General features: G+C 46.4%; 4 protein-coding genes across 4 annotated transcripts; all 4 read right to left on the reverse strand.

Annotated features, from left to right (window-relative positions):
• Positions 1-8: 8 nt before the first annotated feature.
• LOC120730641 (histone H2A type 1) lies at positions 9-1429 on the reverse strand. The gene has a single exon (XM_040027081.1). The coding sequence runs from the start codon at positions 1346-1348 to the stop codon at positions 974-976; it is 375 nt and encodes a 124-aa protein (XP_039883015.1). The 5' UTR covers positions 1349-1429; the 3' UTR covers positions 9-973.
• Positions 1430-4164: 2735 nt separating this feature from the next.
• LOC120730642 (histone H2B 1/2-like) lies at positions 4165-4747 on the reverse strand. Its single transcript, XM_040027082.1, has one exon. The coding sequence runs from the start codon at positions 4705-4707 to the stop codon at positions 4333-4335; it is 375 nt and encodes a 124-aa protein (XP_039883016.1). The 5' UTR covers positions 4708-4747; the 3' UTR covers positions 4165-4332.
• Positions 4748-6374: 1627 nt separating this feature from the next.
• On the reverse strand, positions 6375-6865 carry LOC120730649 (histone H3). Its single transcript, XM_040027094.1, has one exon. It carries the CDS (start codon positions 6805-6807, stop codon positions 6397-6399), a length of 411 nt encoding a protein of 136 aa, XP_039883028.1. The 5' UTR covers positions 6808-6865; the 3' UTR covers positions 6375-6396.
• Positions 6866-6987: 122 nt separating this feature from the next.
• LOC120730647 (histone H1-like) lies at positions 6988-8350 on the reverse strand. Its single transcript, XM_040027093.1, has one exon. The coding sequence runs from the start codon at positions 8300-8302 to the stop codon at positions 7706-7708; it is 597 nt and encodes a 198-aa protein (XP_039883027.1). The 5' UTR covers positions 8303-8350; the 3' UTR covers positions 6988-7705.
• Between the last annotated feature and the right edge of the window lie 10781 nt (positions 8351-19131).

Here is a 19131-nt window from a genome sequence, read left to right on the forward strand (position 1 = left end):
ACTCATTTTATTTTTCCAAAACTAGAGCAGAGGGCTGGTCTGCCACACCTGAGCTCCTTCACACTGCAGGGGGACAGGAAGACAAACCTTCAGCCATGTGGTGAAGCTCACTGACCTATGACCCAGCATACTGTCCCTGTGTCAGTGTTCACTTCAGTCATGGGATACAAGCGGTGGAACAAAGCCCCACGCAGACCGGGGGAGAGGCGCACGTACATGCAGTGATGTGTGGAAGGAACGTGAGTGAGGAGGAAAGCATCTTTACCCAAACTAAAGAGCAGAGCAGGAATACAGCAAACACACCTGTGTACAAGCTGTAGCTGTTAACTGAGCCTAAATATTGCAGGTCACAGACCGTCCACGGTGCTAGGTGTAGGCTGCTGGGGCATTCCCATGATGCAGTGGGTGTTTCTTCTTCACTATTAAGTCTTAATAGACCTCTGTGTACTGAGTCATCCTGGTTATTAATAGTTCTCTCTTCCACAGCGTGTCTTTATCCTGTTGTCCTTCCCTTATATGGAATCTATACTTTAAACATCAGCTAATCTTAAAGCAAACGTTCAGATCATAAGTGTCAAAGGTGCAGCACAGGATTGAAACAACAGGATCAACATGGAGACAGGTGTGTCTGATGTGTGTTAACATTATTGTGAATGGAGATAAATATCCGAACACAAACAGCCGCGGGTATTCTGGCCGTTGCAGTGTGACTGCGTCCTTTATGACCCGTCACAGGAGTTGATCGTTAGCTACAGATGCTCCGCTGGCTCACTGTGTGGTTTCAACACTTAGACACAGGTTTGTGTCACAGCTGCTTTTGGTTGATTAAAGTGAAGAAACGTTAACCCAGAGCGGGTCAGACCAGTGAGTCCGGGCTGTGACCCGCCGTAGTTCATTTAAGGTCGTACTGCTCTCAGATGTTGTGTGTGGCCCTTAAAAGAGCCGTTATTATCAGCGCGCTTCTCCCGGAGCTTCATTTCGCCTTCTCAGTCTTCTTGGGCAGCAGCACGGCCTGGATGTTGGGCAGCACGCCGCCCTGAGCGATCGTCACTCCGCCCAGCAGCTTGTTCAGCTCCTCGTCGTTGCGGACGGCCAGCTGCAGGTGGCGGGGGATGATCCTGGTCTTCTTGTTGTCGCGGGCGGCGTTTCCGGCCAGCTCCAGGATCTCAGCCGTCAGATACTCCAGCACAGCCGCGAGGTACACCGGGGCGCCGGCACCAACACGCTGAGCATAGTTACCCTTCCTCAGCAGCCTGTGGACACGGCCCACCGGGAACTGCAGCCCGGCCCGGGAGGACCGGGACTTCGCCTTCGCTCTGGTTTTTCCGCTCTTTCCGCGTCCAGACATCTTTGTAACCGACTTCGTTCTATTCCCGCGAGAACATGGACTCCGACAGAGACTACGCGTTTATATAATCACCTGCTGCTCGCTCATTGGTCAGGCTGAGAGTAAGTCTAATCGTCCAATCAGGAACGAGCAGCACTGCGGTTTCTTTGGTTTTTGCGTTGTGTGATTTTCAAAATAAAAATGAAGTATTTTATTTTTATATGGATGACAATTTTAAGGCAAACTACGTCAAACACATCAGTATTTACAGCCTAAGGTACTTTACCATGTTCATCCAAATGGAGAAAATCAACTGCACATAAAAACACAAAAATATTACAAAACCCCCGATTACAGCAGAATTTACACTGAAGATCCGACGTGTTTGTGCAGCTGATGGATGGGCCAGGCTCTCTAATGTGCTGTGAATCAGACATGATCATGATCTCACTGTTAGCATCATTGCTGTACGAGTTTCGTACACCTGGAGACCCAGCTGGGACTCCACCCCTCACTCTCTCAGGTGTCCTCACCTGTCTGTCATTCGGTCACCTTGTTAACTTCCTGACTGAAGGAGGACGTCTGTCCTCATCTGCTGTGACATGAATTATGGCTGTATCCCAATTCAGGGTCTGCAGCCTTAACGGTCCACAAGGGCCGCGCACTCATAGACCGCTAAGGCCGGAAGTGCGAGGCTTGTGAAATGGGCGGTCTAGCCTCCGTCGCGCTGCCCAGGTTGCCTAGCAACCATGACACTAACAGCTGGAAACGTGTCATACAGCTTTGTTTGACAGAGATGAAGGAGAACATCTTTTGTTCATTTGTTTGTTTCTACATGAGCTTTGATCATTCTCTGTAAGATTAAGCTCAGCTATTGAACGGCGTATATTTTAAAGTAAAGGCTTTAAAACCAAGTTAGTACAAACGTCACTAATGTCACATGACTTTGCCAACATGTGGCCAACAGTAATGTTTAATGTTCTTCGTTATTAAACATTTGCACATAAATAAGTGACATAATATTCAGTACTTACTTAAAGTTCACTCTTCGGGCGCCCCTCATCCGCCGTGTTTTCCAGCAAAATTATCCACACCCACGCTATGCATTCTGGGATATGTTGGGCCACGAAGTCTACACCGCCATGTCCTTAAAATTCAGGGAAATGAAGGACGCATTTGAGGGCCGCATTTTGAGCAGCCTTTGAATTGGGACAGCCTTCGTCTGTCGCAGTTACGTAATTAAAATGCGGCAGACGAAGGCTGCAGACCCTGGATTGGGATACAACTAGGGCTGGGTATCATCACTGATTTCTAGAATCGATTCAATTCCGATTCACAAGGTCCCGAATCGATTCGATTTAATTCGATTCGATTTGAATCTGGGAAATTTTGACAGTCAGAAATATTATAATTCAGATCAGTACATTTACATATTTTTGTATCTATAAAAAGGAAGCTGACACACGCAAGACTTTATCAAAGGTGTGAGCGTCACAGCAGAGGCCTTTGTGTCAAAGATAAAAGAAGATAAAACAGAAAAACATGAAGGAGATTTTCCTGTTCTGGGATTTTATAAAAATATTCTGCAGTGCATCAAAAACGAAAGAAAACCATTAAACAACACATGAACATTACCTCTGAAGTTACAGCGGTTTTATTGCAGACACAGCATTTTGCATTTTGCATAATTTTAAATTTGTTCAGTATTGAACGGCAGAAATTAGGTTTACTTTTCGGAAGTAAGTAAAAGGAAAAAAAAAAAAAAAAAAAAAAAAAAAAAAAAACAGCGGCTGACAGCCTGTAAACAACGGTAGACTTGTGCGTAACAAACAAGCGAATAATGCAGAAAACAGATTTTTAGACGGGAAACTGTTCTTGAAGTAGGGAGAGAGAGAGAGAGAGAGAGCGAGAGAGAGCTGTGTGGTGGAAGCAAAACAGCAAAAGTCAGAGTGAATTCATGATGATGTTTATGTGAAGTTTGGATCTTCTTTTGCTGCTGGTTCAGTCAATGCTGTTTGGAGATCAAACTAACAGCTTTAGAATCAGCGTGTAAAGGGCGTGAACACAAAGCTCGACCCGCCGACACATCAGAATCAGCGAGCTGTCGGCTTTCAGCCCCGACTGTGAGAAAGGCGACATTAACTGATTCTGATCCGCGGGTTTAGTCTTTGTGCAGAATCCGTGTTCCTGCTCTCATTTACGGTCTTAGCTGTTTGGTGGTTGTTGAAATTTTGTGAGATTTCACCAGAGATTCTGGCATTTCGGGCAAAATAAATTTATATTAGAAAAATCGATTCAGGATTTTAATGAATCGATTTTACGTTATCCAAGCCAGAATCGATTTTAATCGATAAATCGATTATAAAAACCCGCCCCTAGATACAGCCTATGTTTACTCATTTTCCATGAGGAAAACTGATTAGCGTTAGTGTCATATGTCATAATACCATCCATCCATTTCACGGAGCGGGTGGAGGGGCACAGCTGTGACATAATATAAAGCAGATGAACTACACCCACATTATAACCAGAACTAATAAAGCTCTGCAAAGGGTTTTTGCAGGTGCGACATGAGTTAGCTACCATTAACTTCCGGCCCTTTAAGTCAGGCTCAGACTTCTAAACCACCAAACACACAAAGTCACGGGCGGGACAATCTGTGAAATCTCCTCTTATATTGTAGCTTACCTGTAATTATGTGTTGTTACGTCTGGAGATGAAAACTGGTCATTTCCGCAGCTGAAATATCCGGAAATGCCGTCACACTGCAGGAAACGGGTGCGCACGAGGGAGGCGGGAGAAGGGTGATTATATAAATAAATGATCAGATAACAGCCTCGATCAGTGCTGCTCGGTTTATTGAAACTGTTGTACATGAGCCCCACTTCTCGTGTTAAACATGTGTTTATAGCAGGACCAGTGAGTGTCACAGCAGGACATGTGCTCCTCGGCAGAGGTGGGTGGCTCTGAAAAGAGCCGTTGGGTGGATGCAGCAGAGCTGTAGTTTACTTGGAGCTGGTGTACTTGGTCACGGCCTTGGTGCCCTCGGACACGGCGTGCTTGGCCAGCTCACCGGGCAGCAGGAGGCGCACGGCGGTCTGGATCTCCCTGGAGGTGATGGTGGAGCGCTTGTTGTAGTGAGCCAGGCGGGAGGCCTCAGAGGCGATGCGCTCGAAAATGTCGTTGACGAACGAGTTCATGATGCTCATGGCCTTGGAGGAGATGCCGGTGTCGGGGTGCACCTGCTTCAGCACCTTGTACACGTAGATGGCGTAGCTCTCCTTCCTGGTCTTTCTCTTCTTCTTGCCGCCCTTGCCGGCGGTTTTAGTCACGGCTTTCTTGGAGCCCTTCTTGGGCGCGGACTTGGCGGGTTCAGGCATTTTCCTTCTTTGCTACTTCACAGCAGAGAATGTGCCCGTCAGCGCAGAGCGGCTCTCTTTTATTTCCGCTGTATGCAAATAAGGCTGTGCAGATCCGCGCCTGTCATTGGTCGAGCTGTCGCTCCGCGTCTTTACTGGGTAAATCGCACAACGAAGAAAAAGAGCAGTGCTTTATTTAACCTGCTGACGGGGCTGTGGGACATTTATCGGGAGTGCGGAAGAGCAGATTTAAATGTGTTGCTTCAGTACGTGTGCAGACAAACATTGATCCATCTGTGTGAGTTACAACATCACACAAAGACCGAGACAGCCGACGGAAGCTCCGCGAGAGGCTCGGCTGATAATGACGGTCCTTCGAGAGCCGCACAGCGGACTGCAGAGCCCAGGACGCCGCAGCTGCCAGAAACAGAGACGTTGTTTATCCCCCAGGACCAATTAAGACAGACCAGAGCAGCATGACGCTGAAGATAAGGGCGGGGCATAAACAGGCAACAAGAGTGAGATAATAAATGCACAGAATATACAGTATAGACAGTTTTCAAATTAAAGTGACTGAAAGGTGAATAAAAAACTGATTAAAAGTGAGTACAGTGTCGGCAGTATGAAAAGAGTGTAGTTTGTTTCTGGGTGTGGGAAATGGTCCAATGGCTGGAGTTAAAAAGCTCCCCCGTAGCTGTGAGCTGCAGTTTGATCGTATATGAACAGATTGTGTAAACCAGGGCGTGGGCAACTGCAGGCCTCGAGGGCCGGTGTCCTGCAGGTTTTAGATCGCACCCTGGGTCAACACACCTGAATCACATGGTTAGTTCATTACCAGGCCTCCGGAGAACTCTAAGAAATGCTGAGGAGTCATTTAGCCCTTTAAATCAGCTGTGATGGATCATGGACACATCTAAAACCTGCAGGACACCGGCCCTCGAGGCCTGCAGTTGCCTACCCCTGATGTAAACCATAACGACAGTGCACTAATCCACACTTTCATCCTAATTGGCAGCGACAACTGAAATGACAAAGTTCTGGTAGCTCTTTGCCCGGCCTGCTTTTTTTAACAGCAGTTTAATGATTGGATATGGAGCAAAACGTCCAAGCAGCAGATCAAACAGGTTACAATGATCATTTCAATTACAAATGACTTGAAGTGCACATTGAGGCTGCGAGACACTGAGCCATGGCTCGGTTCTTATTGCACACATCTCTGCCATGCAGGACGGTTTATTTTATATTGAACTGGAGCTTTAGTCTTTCTCCCACTCCCCAAACTTCAGTGTTCACATAAAACACTTTTAGGGAGATCATGAGGTTTAAAGCCTGGCTCAGTGAAACTTTGTCCTCCAAGCTGAAACCTCAGTGTGTCTCCATCCAGCTGCTTATGAACTCTGCAGTCCTGTAACCACTCAAACGCAGCTGTGCTTGTTTAATGACGCGGGCTGTGGGCCTGCACCGCTACACTTCATGTCCTTGACATAATCGTACTATTGCGCGCCCCCCCCCGCTACACACCTATGTACTAATACAGTACAATCAACACTAACCCACACTGCATGCTCTGTTAGCGAGCAGCAGACTCCAAACAGCACTGAGCTGGGGGCCAGGTAATACCAAGTCTGTGCTGTAAACCGCTGCTCTGAGTGCGTGTACGTGGCTCTTAAAAGAGCCGTTGTGTTTGGTGTAAACTGGTCTCAGATCAGCTTAAGCCCTCTCTCCGCGGATGCGACGGGCGAGCTGGATGTCTTTGGGCATGATGGTGACCCTCTTGGCGTGGATGGCGCACAGGTTGGTGTCCTCGAACAGACCGACCAGGTAAGCCTCGCTAGCTTCCTGCAGAGCCATGACGGCGGAGCTCTGGAAGCGCAGGTCGGTCTTAAAGTCCTGAGCGATCTCCCTGACCAGGCGCTGGAACGGCAGCTTACGGATCAGCAGCTCGGTGGATTTCTGGTAGCGGCGGATCTCCCTGAGAGCAACAGTCCCGGGCCTATAACGGTGGGGCTTCTTCACGCCTCCGGTAGCCGGGGCGCTTTTACGGGCAGCCTTGGTGGCGAGCTGCTTCCTGGGAGCTTTTCCTCCGGTGGATTTACGGGCAGTCTGCTTGGTCCTGGCCATCTTACAGCTTCGGGCTCCTCTGCGTGAACAGCGAAAGAGAGAATGAAGTCTGAGCGCGAGCAGCGGCTTTATACAGGGGCTGCAAGAGGGAGCTCAGCGCTGATTGGTCCAGATCTGGTAGCGCGCGCACCGCAGCTGCTCAGCTATTGGACAAAAATGTTCAAAATGAAGCGCGAGACCGAGAGAACAACTTCTTTATTGTTATTCAGATGTACAGTGAGACAGCGCCGCCTACTACTGCACACATGCGGGGGTGCACAGCTTCAGCAGCACTGTACACATATGAACAGTATTCAAAAACCTAAGATGTACGAACAAATCGGGAAAAATAAAAATACATTAGTGTTACATACATGTAGAGTGTGGGTTACTGCACAGTACTTAGATGTGAAGTCTACAGAGGTCTTTGAGATGGGGGTGGGGGGCTAACTCAAATTTAACTCTAAACAACAGCAGGTAATAAACCAGTAAACCAAGAAAACAAAGCCATCCACAGCTTCAGTGCACTCAGCTCCTGTCATCAGCACCAGAATAAACTGGAAATATTTGCAGCACTGACTGGGAAATAATTCAGGTTTCAAAGTATCATTGAATCACTGCCTAGTCAATTATCAGATTCTATTTATTGACATAAGACTCAAACTCATGTTTCTAATGTTCTGAAAATTCAACATGCATTTCCCCCTTCAGTGAGCTAACTGGGAGACCAGTATTTTCTACCTGAACCAGCTCAGTCTCCATAATTTACTCTGCAGCCTGTGTGTCCCCGGCATAGTTTCTCACACACACACACACACACACACACACACACACACACACACACAGAATGAGGAGCTCGTAGCGGAGGCTGTGGTGGCTCTGAAAAGAGCCTTTGATGCACTCTGTGCGGGAGGAGCTTTTACTTCTTGGCCTTCTTTGGCGCAGTTTTCTTTGCGGGCTTCTTGGCGGCTTTGGGCTTTTTCGGGGCGGCCTTCTTAGCGGGGGACTTTGGCTTCTTGGCTGCCGCCTTGGGCTTCTTGGGAGCAGCCTTCTTGGGGCTCTTCTTCACCACTTTCTTCGCAGCCTTCTTGGCCGGAGATTTCTTCGGAGTGGCCACTTTCTTCACCGCGGGCTTCTTGGCTTTGGCGGGAGCCTTCTTCGCGGGCTTGGCAGCCTTCTTCTTCGCTGGTTTCGCGACTTTCGGTTCTTTCTTAGCAAGCTTGAAGGAACCGGAAGCCCCGGTGCCCTTCACCTGACTGAGAATGCCTTTCTCCACCAGCTTGGCGACGGCGGTGTTGATACGTTTGTTGGCCTTAGGTACGTCCACATTTTTGGCGGTCAGGTATTTCTTTATGGCCGCCAGCGACGTCCCCTTGCGCTCCTTCGACTCTGTCACCGAGGCGACGATGAGCTTAGGGAGGCTGGGTCCGTCCTTCTTAGCCCGGGGAGCGGACTTCTTCTTGGGAGCCTTGGCCGGGGCTTTCGCCGGTGCAGCTGCGGGAGCTTCTTCTGCCATGTCTGCGCGTGAGCTTCGTACTGAGCATGTCGGAACTTCGCGCGGGAGGCGGGACTTATCAAGCACATGAGAACCATGGAGAGTGAAGCCAGCCCTCCGCTCTGCTGCCGCTACAATCGCGGCTCTTCTTGTGTTTTCTTCGCCGCGTTTCGGAGCTCAAACCGGCCCCTGATAAACGTTTGAAACCCCCGTTCCGAGGCAGCGGGGAGAAAACTCTCCGGTCTCCCGTCTGATCCTGTTTTTGTCCTTCGGGACTTCTTCCGTTAATTTCGGGAGGCTTCAAACCTCTCTGACACACCGCCTCTCGGAGCAGCTCGCAGCGAACTTTCTCCACATTTCTGCTCCTAAAGTGACCCAAAGCGGTTCGGATGAAATGTGATCTCGGTGCTCCGGTCAGCGAAGACCCGTGGGGACAGAGTCCCGGTGAAACAGCGGCAGTGCCGGGGATAGTTGGGTTCTAACGGAGGCAGATTTCGGTGGCGGTAAACACACGCAGGCTGCCGGTGACCGGGCGGATATAGAGTCACAGATGATCCGCTGGGAGAGACTTCCCTACATCCAGTCTGACTGTACACGCTGATGTGATATTATACTGTTATCTATAATATCACACATCAGCTGTTTCATTCTGGTGTTCAGTGTTAGACTGGAAACTGCAGGAAACTGTTTCTGTGTTTGCAGCTGAGCCCACAGCATTGAGAGACTTTAGCACCCAGGACCAGTTTATTCATGTTACATTTATGATCAGACATGTGCACAAAAGAGTTTTACTATTGCACAAAATTAAATGCTTTTGCAATTTAAGAAATTCTGTGGCAGAGTAGTTAGAGGCATCATCCATATGTAAATTAAAGTCACCTACCAAGATGATTTTATCAAAATGAATCATAACAGAGGAGAGGACAGGAGATTAGAGAGTTCATTCAGGGAATGTTTGCAGGATTTGGGAGGTTGATAGATTAATAATTCAAAGGAGTTAAATGGACACAGTTCAGATGGTCCTTATAAACCACTGCGACTCCCTCGTGACAACAGTCACCTGGTTTGAATCTCAGGGAAGAAGAAAATGTCTCATTTCTGAGCTGTGATAAAATGTTATGCATGAATGATTTATTAGATTAAAAAAAGGCAACAATTGCAGCAGAGATGGGCTTAAGAGGAATAGGTTTACATCACACAGAAATTAGATTACTGAGTTTGGTTTGATTTTATGAGATGTTTTCCATCTATGCCTTATAATTACTGGGACTGGTAAAGATGAGGCAGCTGACTGGAGAACAGGTGTAGCAGTGAATAACTGGTTATGCACTTTAGCAGATGAAATACTGATGTTTAGAAAATATCAGTACCTGTCACAGAGTCGCAGATAACATGATTTTCCAGGACTCATGCTGTAGGGGTCATACACAGTGGCCCCAACAAGGGGGGATGGCCATAGGGGGGCGCTGGCCACCCCTCTAACTCGTTTTGTTTGTCACCTTTCAGCCTCCGCTTGTGAGCACAGTTTTTCACTGCTAAAATTAATCAAAGCTACTCTAAGGCTACGTCCACACTAGCCTGGGTAGATTTGAAAACGGCGTTCTCGTCTGAAAACGCTCGGTGTCCACATTATCGTCTTCAGTTGTTTTCACAGAGCCGTGCGTCCACATTGAAACGGCCCAAAACGCTTACGTTTCAGTCCTGCGCAACAATGAGTGAGAATTAAAGAATTTGAAAAGCTATCTGGAGCATGTACAGACTGATATTATTCTTTTATGGCTGTCAAAGTTGAGAGCAATCAAAACAACTGCTGTGTAACGCCCTCCGCTGTCTTAGTTTAATTGGTCACATGACTGCATCACATGACTAAAATGCGTCGTCTGCGTTTTCGAGTGTCCACACTGCAACCGGACAGCTCCGTTTTGAAATGTATGTGTTTTCAAGAGCGTTTCCAAAACGTCTCAGTGTGGACAAAAACGCATTAGTGTGGACGTAGCCTAAGGAACCCAGTGCGTGACAATCCACTCATCAATTTGGGGTGTGAAGCAGTCAGGCCAGAAGGGCCAGAGCCATAAACCTCGATGGTTTTGTGGATGTTCTTGTCAAAAGACATGGCAGTAGATGGATAAAACAGTTTTGAATAAATGTGATGCCAGACGATTTTGTTCCGTAGCCGTTAGAGTCAGGGATGGTTTTGAAACACACGAAAGTCTCTGTGTGGTGTTTGACATGTAAAAGCTCTTATTTCCAATTAAAGAAGTACTGACCTATAGGTGTCTGACCTACGCTGCTTATCTAACATGACACACAGCGTTCATACAACCCGTAACGTTGCAAAAGTTACTAAAGAGGTAAAACATGTAAAGATTGTCTCTCTCCATGCACTCGTGTGCAAGCATGTTGTTCATATTAAACTATTGGCCAAAAAAAGAAAATAACACATTTTATTTTTATATGACAGTATTCAATATAATATTTTTTCTACTCTCTCCCAGTTTGTATTTTGTCATGTATGGCTGTGTTTTCTCTGTGACCCCTTTGTTCTCTTATCTTTCCCCTCAAACCTGACCAGATGTGGCAGAGGACTGCCTCTCCTGAGCCCGGCTCTGTTGGAGGTCTCTCCCTGTTAAAATGAAGTCGTCGCTGAAAATGATTGGCTGTACGGGATTCAGACTTTTGGGTTTTTCCTCTAGTATTCAGTCTGTACTTAACCATACAGGGTGGGTCATTTATATGGATACACCGTAATAACATGGGAATGGTTGGTGATATTAAAGTCCTGTTTGTGGCATATTAGTATACGTGAGGGGGCAAACTCCTCAAGATGGGTGGTGACCATGGTGGCCATTTAGAAGTCGGCCATCTTGGATACAACTTTTGTTTTTTCAGTAGGAAGAGGGCCATGTGACACATCAAACTTATTGGTAACGTCACAAGAAAAACAATGGTGTGCTTGGTTTCAACGTAACTTTATTCTTTATTCAGTTTTCTGCTCATTTAGGTTGAGAAAATTTAGCGCCAACCATGCCTTAACGTCTTCCAGACAATCAAACAGACCCTTCAAACAGAGGATTCACAGATTTCCGTCTGTAAATCTAAAAGTCATCTGCGTAGCAATGAAACGAGATATATATTTTTTAAATTGAGCCCATCGGAAGCATGTAGATTAAAAAAAGGGCCGAGGATAGAGCCCTGGGGGACCCCACAAGAAAGCACGGTCCTTGGGGATAATGAGTCTCTGAGTTTAACAGAGAAGCTTCGATTAGATAGGTAGGATGTAAACCATTCCAAAATAATCCCTTTTATTCCAATGTGTTGTTCCAGTCTGGAGAGGAGAAGGCTGCGATCTACTGTATCAAAAGCAGCACTGAGATCTAATAATATTAAGATGGCAGGACTGACATAATGAATTCATTAAATACACCATTAAATTATTAATTAAATGTGGCAATAATTAATTAAAATTGGAAATAATTAATTATATAAATATTTGTGACACATATAATTAATTAATTATTGACATATTTAATTAATTAATAACACATTTAAATAATTATTGACAGTTTTAATTAATTATTTAATACTTTTTTTATTTAATTCATTTTGGCACTTTTGTCCCCTTCATGTCTCATCTTGAAATCATTTTATCTGTCAGCCTCACCCATCAAACTAAGTGGGCGGCGTGGCGTAATCGTCGCGTCTGGGCAGGTTGTCAACACAGAACATGTTTGTGCTCAGATGTTTTCAGAGACGTCACTCGCTCTGCGAACAGTCAGCTGACAGAGAGCACCGAGCGCACAGCCCCGGTGTTCCAGCTGAACTGGTTTTTTGTGTTTGTTTGTTTGTTTGGGGGGGTTACGTTAACCGGTTTGTTTACATATTCCACTCTCCGTGTTCACATGTTGCATTCGCAGATTCTCGTTTTCACCAAACGATCGTCTCTTTCCGCCTGCTCTTGTGTCTCTGTGCTTCTGTAACATAAAGAACGAGCTGACGTGTTTCTCATGACACCAGCGATCAGCTCAACAGACCCTCAGTTTACCTGCATGCATCCTCCTCCTCACCTGTCAGCTGTTTAACACCTGCCGGTAATTCAAGAAACACGCCCACGTGACCTGGTGAAAGTCACAGTTTAACTGGGCAGCCGGTGCTCGATATAAAGCAATGTCAGCGCATTTTTCTGCACAAGATAAGTAAATATAGTTTGTTTCCCGAGCGCAGAGCTGCTGGAGCTCGTTTCCCTACAGAGCACTTTATAGGCCAACCAGCTTCATCAGCGGCTGATGTCCAATCACAGCTTTGAAACCTCAGCTGAGTTTTAGCTCGCAGTGGTTAAACGCTGGACTTCATTCACTCAGGTTCTGTCTGTCGGGTCACGTTTACTTCGCTGTTTTATTTACAACTGAGAGAATCGGTTTGGCTGAGGTTAAAGTTACGTTTCATAACTGCAGAACAGAATAGAATAGAATAGAACAGAATAGAATAGAATAGAATAGCTTTTTATTGTCACTGTTACAAGAACAATGAAAGGCAGTTTGGCTTTTCTCCATGTGTGTGAAGTACACAATAGCGTAAGTATTTACACAATAACAGACAAATTTACATTAACACAAGAAAGATGTACAAGTTATGCATACACCTGCAAACATACACGCACATACACAGTAGCGTTTTTTGATACGGGCGGTGCGCCCGGGGCGGCATCACGGGCATCGGCAAAAAAAAGAAAAAAATGCTCAACGTCAGCCAGCGCATACTGGGAATGGCACAGGCACCGGTCGGTTTCCTGCCGCCCATTTGCTGGGAGTAAGGGCGCCCTCCGTTTGCGAGGTGCGTCTGCGGCTTGCGGCGCAGGAAGGAGAGGGCGGGGCGGCGGGGGATTCTCTGACTGGCTGGAGCAGCATCTAATAACCAACTCGCAAAATAAAACAAAATAAAAACAAAACAACAAACAGGAAAACACCAGACATCATGATACAGACTTATAATTTGCTCGGTGCGCCTGCGCGCTGCTGAATTCAAAGTAAACTTTATTGTCATCTCGCTAAAGACAGTCCAGTAGAGAGACGAGACGACGAGGCTCCAGTTACAGCAGTGCAAGTAAACAAACAATAAATATAAGAAGAGTAAGAAAATAAATATACACTTTAGGACTCGGGGTAAAGGATCAATAACAATTCAAAGTTTATGATTTACAGTTTGATGATTTAAAGTCTCACACACAACCCGTCGAAAGGGGCGGGGCCGGCTGCTTCCAAATAGAGCACATTTCATTCATAATGATGTAAATCCAAGCCCATCATGTATTCATGATTTGAATCCTGGGTTGTGTGAAATCTCAGAAACACACTTTAGACAAAGTGAATCTGTGAACTAAGGTGTCGGTGTGTTAGATCATGTTGTGCTGATCCTCGTTGGGGGATTTGTGTTCATACTGGAGTGCAAAATTAAAACCAGTGGAAGATGGACAAGAAAAGTTCAAAGCCATCAGGTGCTCAGTTTAGAAAAAAGAGAAAAGAGGAGGAGAAACTAGCAACAGATGCAGGTAAGCAGATGTGTGATTGGATAATGGCAGCTCATCCTGAACCAATCAGAATCAGAACACTTTATTAATCCCTAAGGAAATGATGTGGGTTACAGTTGCTCCAAGAAGAAATGGTAAAAATAGCAACAGTAACAGACTAAACTCCAAACAACATGTTACAGATTTTAATATTAATTGTCAGTTGTTGATTCGTCCTGTTCTCATTGTGTGACGAATTATGATGGTTGTTTGGTAGCTGTTTGCATACTATGCATACTCTCTCTCTCTTCATGGGTGTGTTTCTCTGGTGAATTTCGACAACAGTTTTATGTTATTGTACAATCCTTAATATGTTTTATGCGTGTGTGTGTCGGGGGGGGGGGGGGGGCAGAGGCTAGGACCGCCACTGCTGGAGGGCTTAACCCGGGGGTTGTGTTCATAACCTGGTTAGTGGCTCTGGTCGCTCTTGGAGGGTGTTCTCCGTGTGGCTGCGTGCAGCAGGGCTGGGGGAGGGTCTGTGCTGGTGGACGTAGGTTACTGGCCTGGTGGCCTGGCTGCCTCTGAGTGGATCCGGGGCAGGCGTGGGGTTCGGGGGTGCTTCGCCTCCGTGCTGGGGCTCTGGCTGGGCCTTGGGGGCTTCGGTCCTTGTTGGTCTGTCGCCGAGGTTGTGGGCGGGTGGGCGCACGGGGGCTCAGCCCTGGCGCAGGGCGCCTCTGGCGCATTGGCCTAACTAGGGGGCTCTTCAACTGACAGGGAGTTTGCTCCATCCTTGCAGGAGTCCACTCTGCAGGTGAGGGAGAGCCATAAGAGAGGTGGAGAATAAACTTAAACTGGGTGTCTACTGTCTTGTGCAGTCTGGGAGATGATTGAATGTTAGGGCCGGTACAGTTTCCTCTGCGGTGGGGTCGGGTGGGCTGCCCCGGGTCCTGTGGGGCTGGGTGGTCCTGCTGCCGTAGGCCCCAATCTGGATGGGCCTGGGCTCCCTTGCCTTGGTGGGTGCCGAAGGACGGGGGTGCCTACTGGGGCATCTTGCTCCTCCCTTCTTTTTCTCCCCATCCCCGGCTGCCTCCCTCTTCCCAAGGACACGAGAAGCTAAGCAGGGAAGATAAGGGAGAGGGAGAAGAGAAAAGTGCGACCGCCTTCGTCAAGAGCCAAAGAGAAATATCTCACTTACAGCACTGGTGGGAGTGGGAAGGTCTTCCTAAACACCTGCTCCTGCACTCTGCCCGGGCTGGCAGCACCCAGCAGAAGCATTGATAGGTGTCCTGTTCCTGCAGATGAGCAGACTGACATGACGTGTGCATCATCTACAGGTTGAGACGTGTGGTCTTCAGCACTCGTGGATGACCCAGATCTCCTTCCTCTGGGTCCTGGGGGGCTTTGTTGTGGCTTCTTACCCTCTTTACAAGTGTGTTTGCTGATCAACGCAAGTACACAAAACACAAGTCCGTGTTTCTTCTTCTTTTCCTTTTTAGCTGCTTTTTGTGTTTTATGTTTATTTCTTTCAAGCCCACTGTTTGGAGCCCTATTGTGTTGATCTACTTGTGCTCTTATATTTTCCTCACGCTTTTTCTTCCAGCCTGTTAAATCTGGCACATTACACATGGAAACCAAAGAAAGTGGACTGAGCCGGCGGTGAGGAGACCTCCCAGTGTTTACCTCTCCTCAGCTGATGAAACACTCCTTAAGCAGCTTCCCAGGTCAATGCGTCACTGTTAGCGGCTGCTCTCCTCCATGATGCTCTGGTGATGTTGGCTTGGTTATATTTTAGTGAACCGGAAAAGACTAGACCCCCAAGGATATGTTCATCTTGAGAGCAACATGTAAGAACTATTGGTATGATTGTAATACGTGTAATAAGTTTTCCTTTACTGGTAATTCAATTCAATTTTATTTATGTCACGCCAAATCACAACAACAGCCACTTAGAGTTAAAAAAAATGTCCACAATTTAGTCTCTTGAATGCAGGACGGTTTATTTAAGCAATTTAGTAACGACAGAGCAACATCACAATCCTTTATTCCAATCACATGAATTTGATCCTGATCTAACTGTACTGATACTGATCTGATCTCAATCCTGTGCTTGATAAAGTTGAAATGGGGAAGCAGTGACTCGCCACAAAACGCTGATGAAACAGCAAAAATGAGCAGAGAAGAAGACAAAACGTATCATTTCTGTTATGTGACGGCTGTGTGCCGGCAGGAGTGGTGTAAGGAGGAACTAATGAGCAGACACTCGGAGGCAGGAAGTGAACTCAAACTTAGATTTATTGTTAGATGGCAAACAGAGAACTAGCAACACCAGGAATACAAATACTAAACTGAAACCAACAATAACCTGAACTGCACACGGACCACACAGAACGATAAGAGCTTAAATACACAGAGGGAGCAATCAGGGAACGGGCAACAGGAGGGAAACACAGCTGGGGCAAATCAGGCCTAACGAGACAAAGGAAGCAAAACCAGATACATTAACATAAGGACCTTCAAAATAAAACAGGAAGCATAACACAGACTGACTTACAGGCAGGCACTACAACAGAGGGAACACAGACAAAGAAACCAAAGACTAGAAATGATAAATAATATAATAAACTCAAACTTCTGGGTCAACGGCGACCCAGACATCCCAACAATTTCAGTGAGTAAATCCACAGTGATCAGTCCTCTGGTGCTTGATTTCAAACTGTGAACTCTTCTTCAGACGTTGCTCTTCATCATTGTGACTCTTGATGAACTTGAAGTTTGATCTTCTTTTGCTGCTGGTTCAGTGAGTTTTGCTCGGAGTGACAAACCTGCGGCTTCAGACTCTGTTAGCTGTCGGCTTTCAGCCCCGACGGCGTGTCCGCGTACGCGCCGTCGGGTGAACGATCCACGCTCTGCGTTTCCATCTTTGTGTGGAATCTGTTTATCCACTCTTTAATCGTCGTCGTTGTTTTAGCTGTTTGGTGGTCGGTGAAATAGTTTCGTGAGCTTTAACCTGAGATTTTGACGTTTCTGGCAAAAGTATATTTATATTTAAAAAAATCGATTCAGGATTTAATGACTGGATCAAAAAAAAAACTAGAGGAGGAGCCTTGAACCTTCCTAAAGGGACTCTTTCATATTGATTTGGCCATGTCCTGACTTCTGCCGCCTCTCAGTGTGATCCAAGTGGAAAAGGAGGCAGACGACCAGAGCTACCTGCTTTGATGGGGCGATCCCTCCAGTCTGCATGCAGAGTACTGTTAGCTACGAGCTGCTCTCTGTGAGCGTGAATGTTAAGCATAGAAAAGCTAGCATGAATGAGGCATGTTGCATAGAGTTAGGCTAGAAAGGTGTTATACAAGTTTGGGTCCTTTTCTACTCGCGGTGACTCACTTCCTGTTGAAATGCTGTGGGGCTTTCCGCTGCTGTTGCCATATTTGGTATTTCCTGTACCAGAGGATATCTAAGCTTGTGCTTACTTCTTCTTTCAATTCAACAGACGTAAATCAGTACCGCTCCCATTGCTAACGTGATTTTCTCATCAATACATTAATGTGATCTATCGCGTGATCTCGATCTCATTAAAAACGGATATTATTCAACACCATCGTCGTCATCGAGGTTTGATCGTGGCTTACGTCGTCAGCATCAATAGGAATGATTGCATCATCTTCATTAACCACAGCTGTATCATTATCAATAATAGTAAAGGTGGATTCTTGTTGGTTACCGTTGCTGACGCGTCGCTGAAACTTGCTCCAAATCCAGGCGCTGCCTCTGAACGCTCCACGGAGCAGCTTCTTCAGGAGGGTTTCTCCATCGATTTTAACGCATTCAAGAAGACAAAGAAGCCGAAGAGGTAAACTACACGTCTTATCAATGAGATAATTTACTATTTCCCGCCATAGGACTGTGACTTCTCTTCCATAGATATTGATCCGCAGGTCTTGCTGACTGGTCGATCGCGTCTGTCGTCCCGTATCCATGCTGATGATCAGAATAATCTGAATCACTGCTGCAAACTCTTCAGTGCTCGATGGTGAAATGAAGGAAGCTGCAGGCTGTCTGTGCCTCTCTGTTACTCGCAGCCGTGTTATGTTCCCTCAGCTGTGCTCCCGCCTTCTTTTAAGCCTTCTTCTTCTGCAGCTTTTATTTGTGGTTGGCAAACAAAACAATGGTTTATTACTGCCACCCACTGGTGTGGAGTGTGGACTCAAAAAGACAAAGTCAGACCAAACAAAGGCGTCTGTATTAAAAGTGACCTGATGGCTTTCACTGCCTCAGTTCCTTTAAAGTAAATCACAAAGCTTCATTTTCACGTCACTCACTGTGATAAAACCTGTTCTATGATCTCATCTCCCTCATCATCTCCACCAGTTACTATTTCCTCAGTGGTGTTTTCCTTTTGTGAATAATCTGTCCAGGTCTGAGTGCTGACGTCTCCTGTCTCAGTGACAGAGATGAAGGCCATAAGTAGGCAGAAAATGTAGGAACGGGAGGAAGAACGGGAAGGATGGCGGTTTTACAAAATCCAAAGAAAACCGGAGAAATGAGGAAGGAAGAGGAGACAGTCATATTAGCCTTGGACACTGCTTCAAATGGCAGCACTGCACCATTTCATCGTTTGCCAACTGCCAATAAAATAAGCAGTTGTGTTGTGTGGTGACACAACTGTCATGTGAGTAACAGAAGCACAGAAACCCTGCAGCTCATACCCAACAGAGAAAGGTGCTGTGTTTGCTGAGAGGCTTCTAAGATACACTATTAATAAAAGTATTCACTTTCAAGGAGATGATGACTTTGGCAGCAGCTGGAAGAAGGAGAAACAAAACTTTGGTGTGATCTCAGCATATGTAACAACAACAACAAACTTTATTTATAGAGCACATTTACAAACCAGTGGTGCACCAAAGTGCTTAACATGCAAGAGGGTAAGATGAAGTAACAGGAAGGATGAAGCTGTGGCAAAGTACCAAAACATGCTAGCTGGTAGAATGGCATTAAATAACATTGATTCATGTTTGTGGCTGTAATGTGACGGGCGACCGTGGCTAAGGGGGTTGGGAATCGTATCTGTAACCGGAAGGTCGCCGGTTCAATCCCTGGGCTCTCTGTCCTGGTCGTTGTGTCCCTGGGCAAGACACTTTACCCTACTTACCTACTGGTGTTGGCCAGAGGGGCCGATGGCGCGATATGGCAGCCTGGCTTCTGTCAGTCTGCCCCAGGGCAGCTGTGGCTACAACTGTAGCTGCCTCCACCAGTGTATGAATGTGAGAGTGAATGAATAGTGGTATTGTAAAGCGCTTTGGGTGCCTTGAAAAGCGCTATATAAATCCAATCCATTATTATTATT

This window comes from Simochromis diagramma, unplaced genomic scaffold, assembly GCF_900408965.1.
Source record: "Simochromis diagramma unplaced genomic scaffold, fSimDia1.1 OVJJ01000773.1, whole genome shotgun sequence".
NCBI lineage: Eukaryota > Metazoa > Chordata > Actinopteri > Cichliformes > Cichlidae > Simochromis > Simochromis diagramma.

Coding starts and splice junctions, on each gene's coding strand:
- LOC120730647 (XM_040027093.1), bottom strand. CDS start 8,302: ATGGCAGAAGAAGCTCCCGCAGCTGCACCGGCGAAAGCCCCGGCCAAG.
- LOC120730642 (XM_040027082.1), bottom strand. CDS start 4,707: ATGCCTGAACCCGCCAAGTCCGCGCCCAAGAAGGGCTCCAAGAAAGCC.
- LOC120730641 (XM_040027081.1), bottom strand. CDS start 1,348: ATGTCTGGACGCGGAAAGAGCGGAAAAACCAGAGCGAAGGCGAAGTCC.
- LOC120730649 (XM_040027094.1), bottom strand. CDS start 6,807: ATGGCCAGGACCAAGCAGACTGCCCGTAAATCCACCGGAGGAAAAGCT.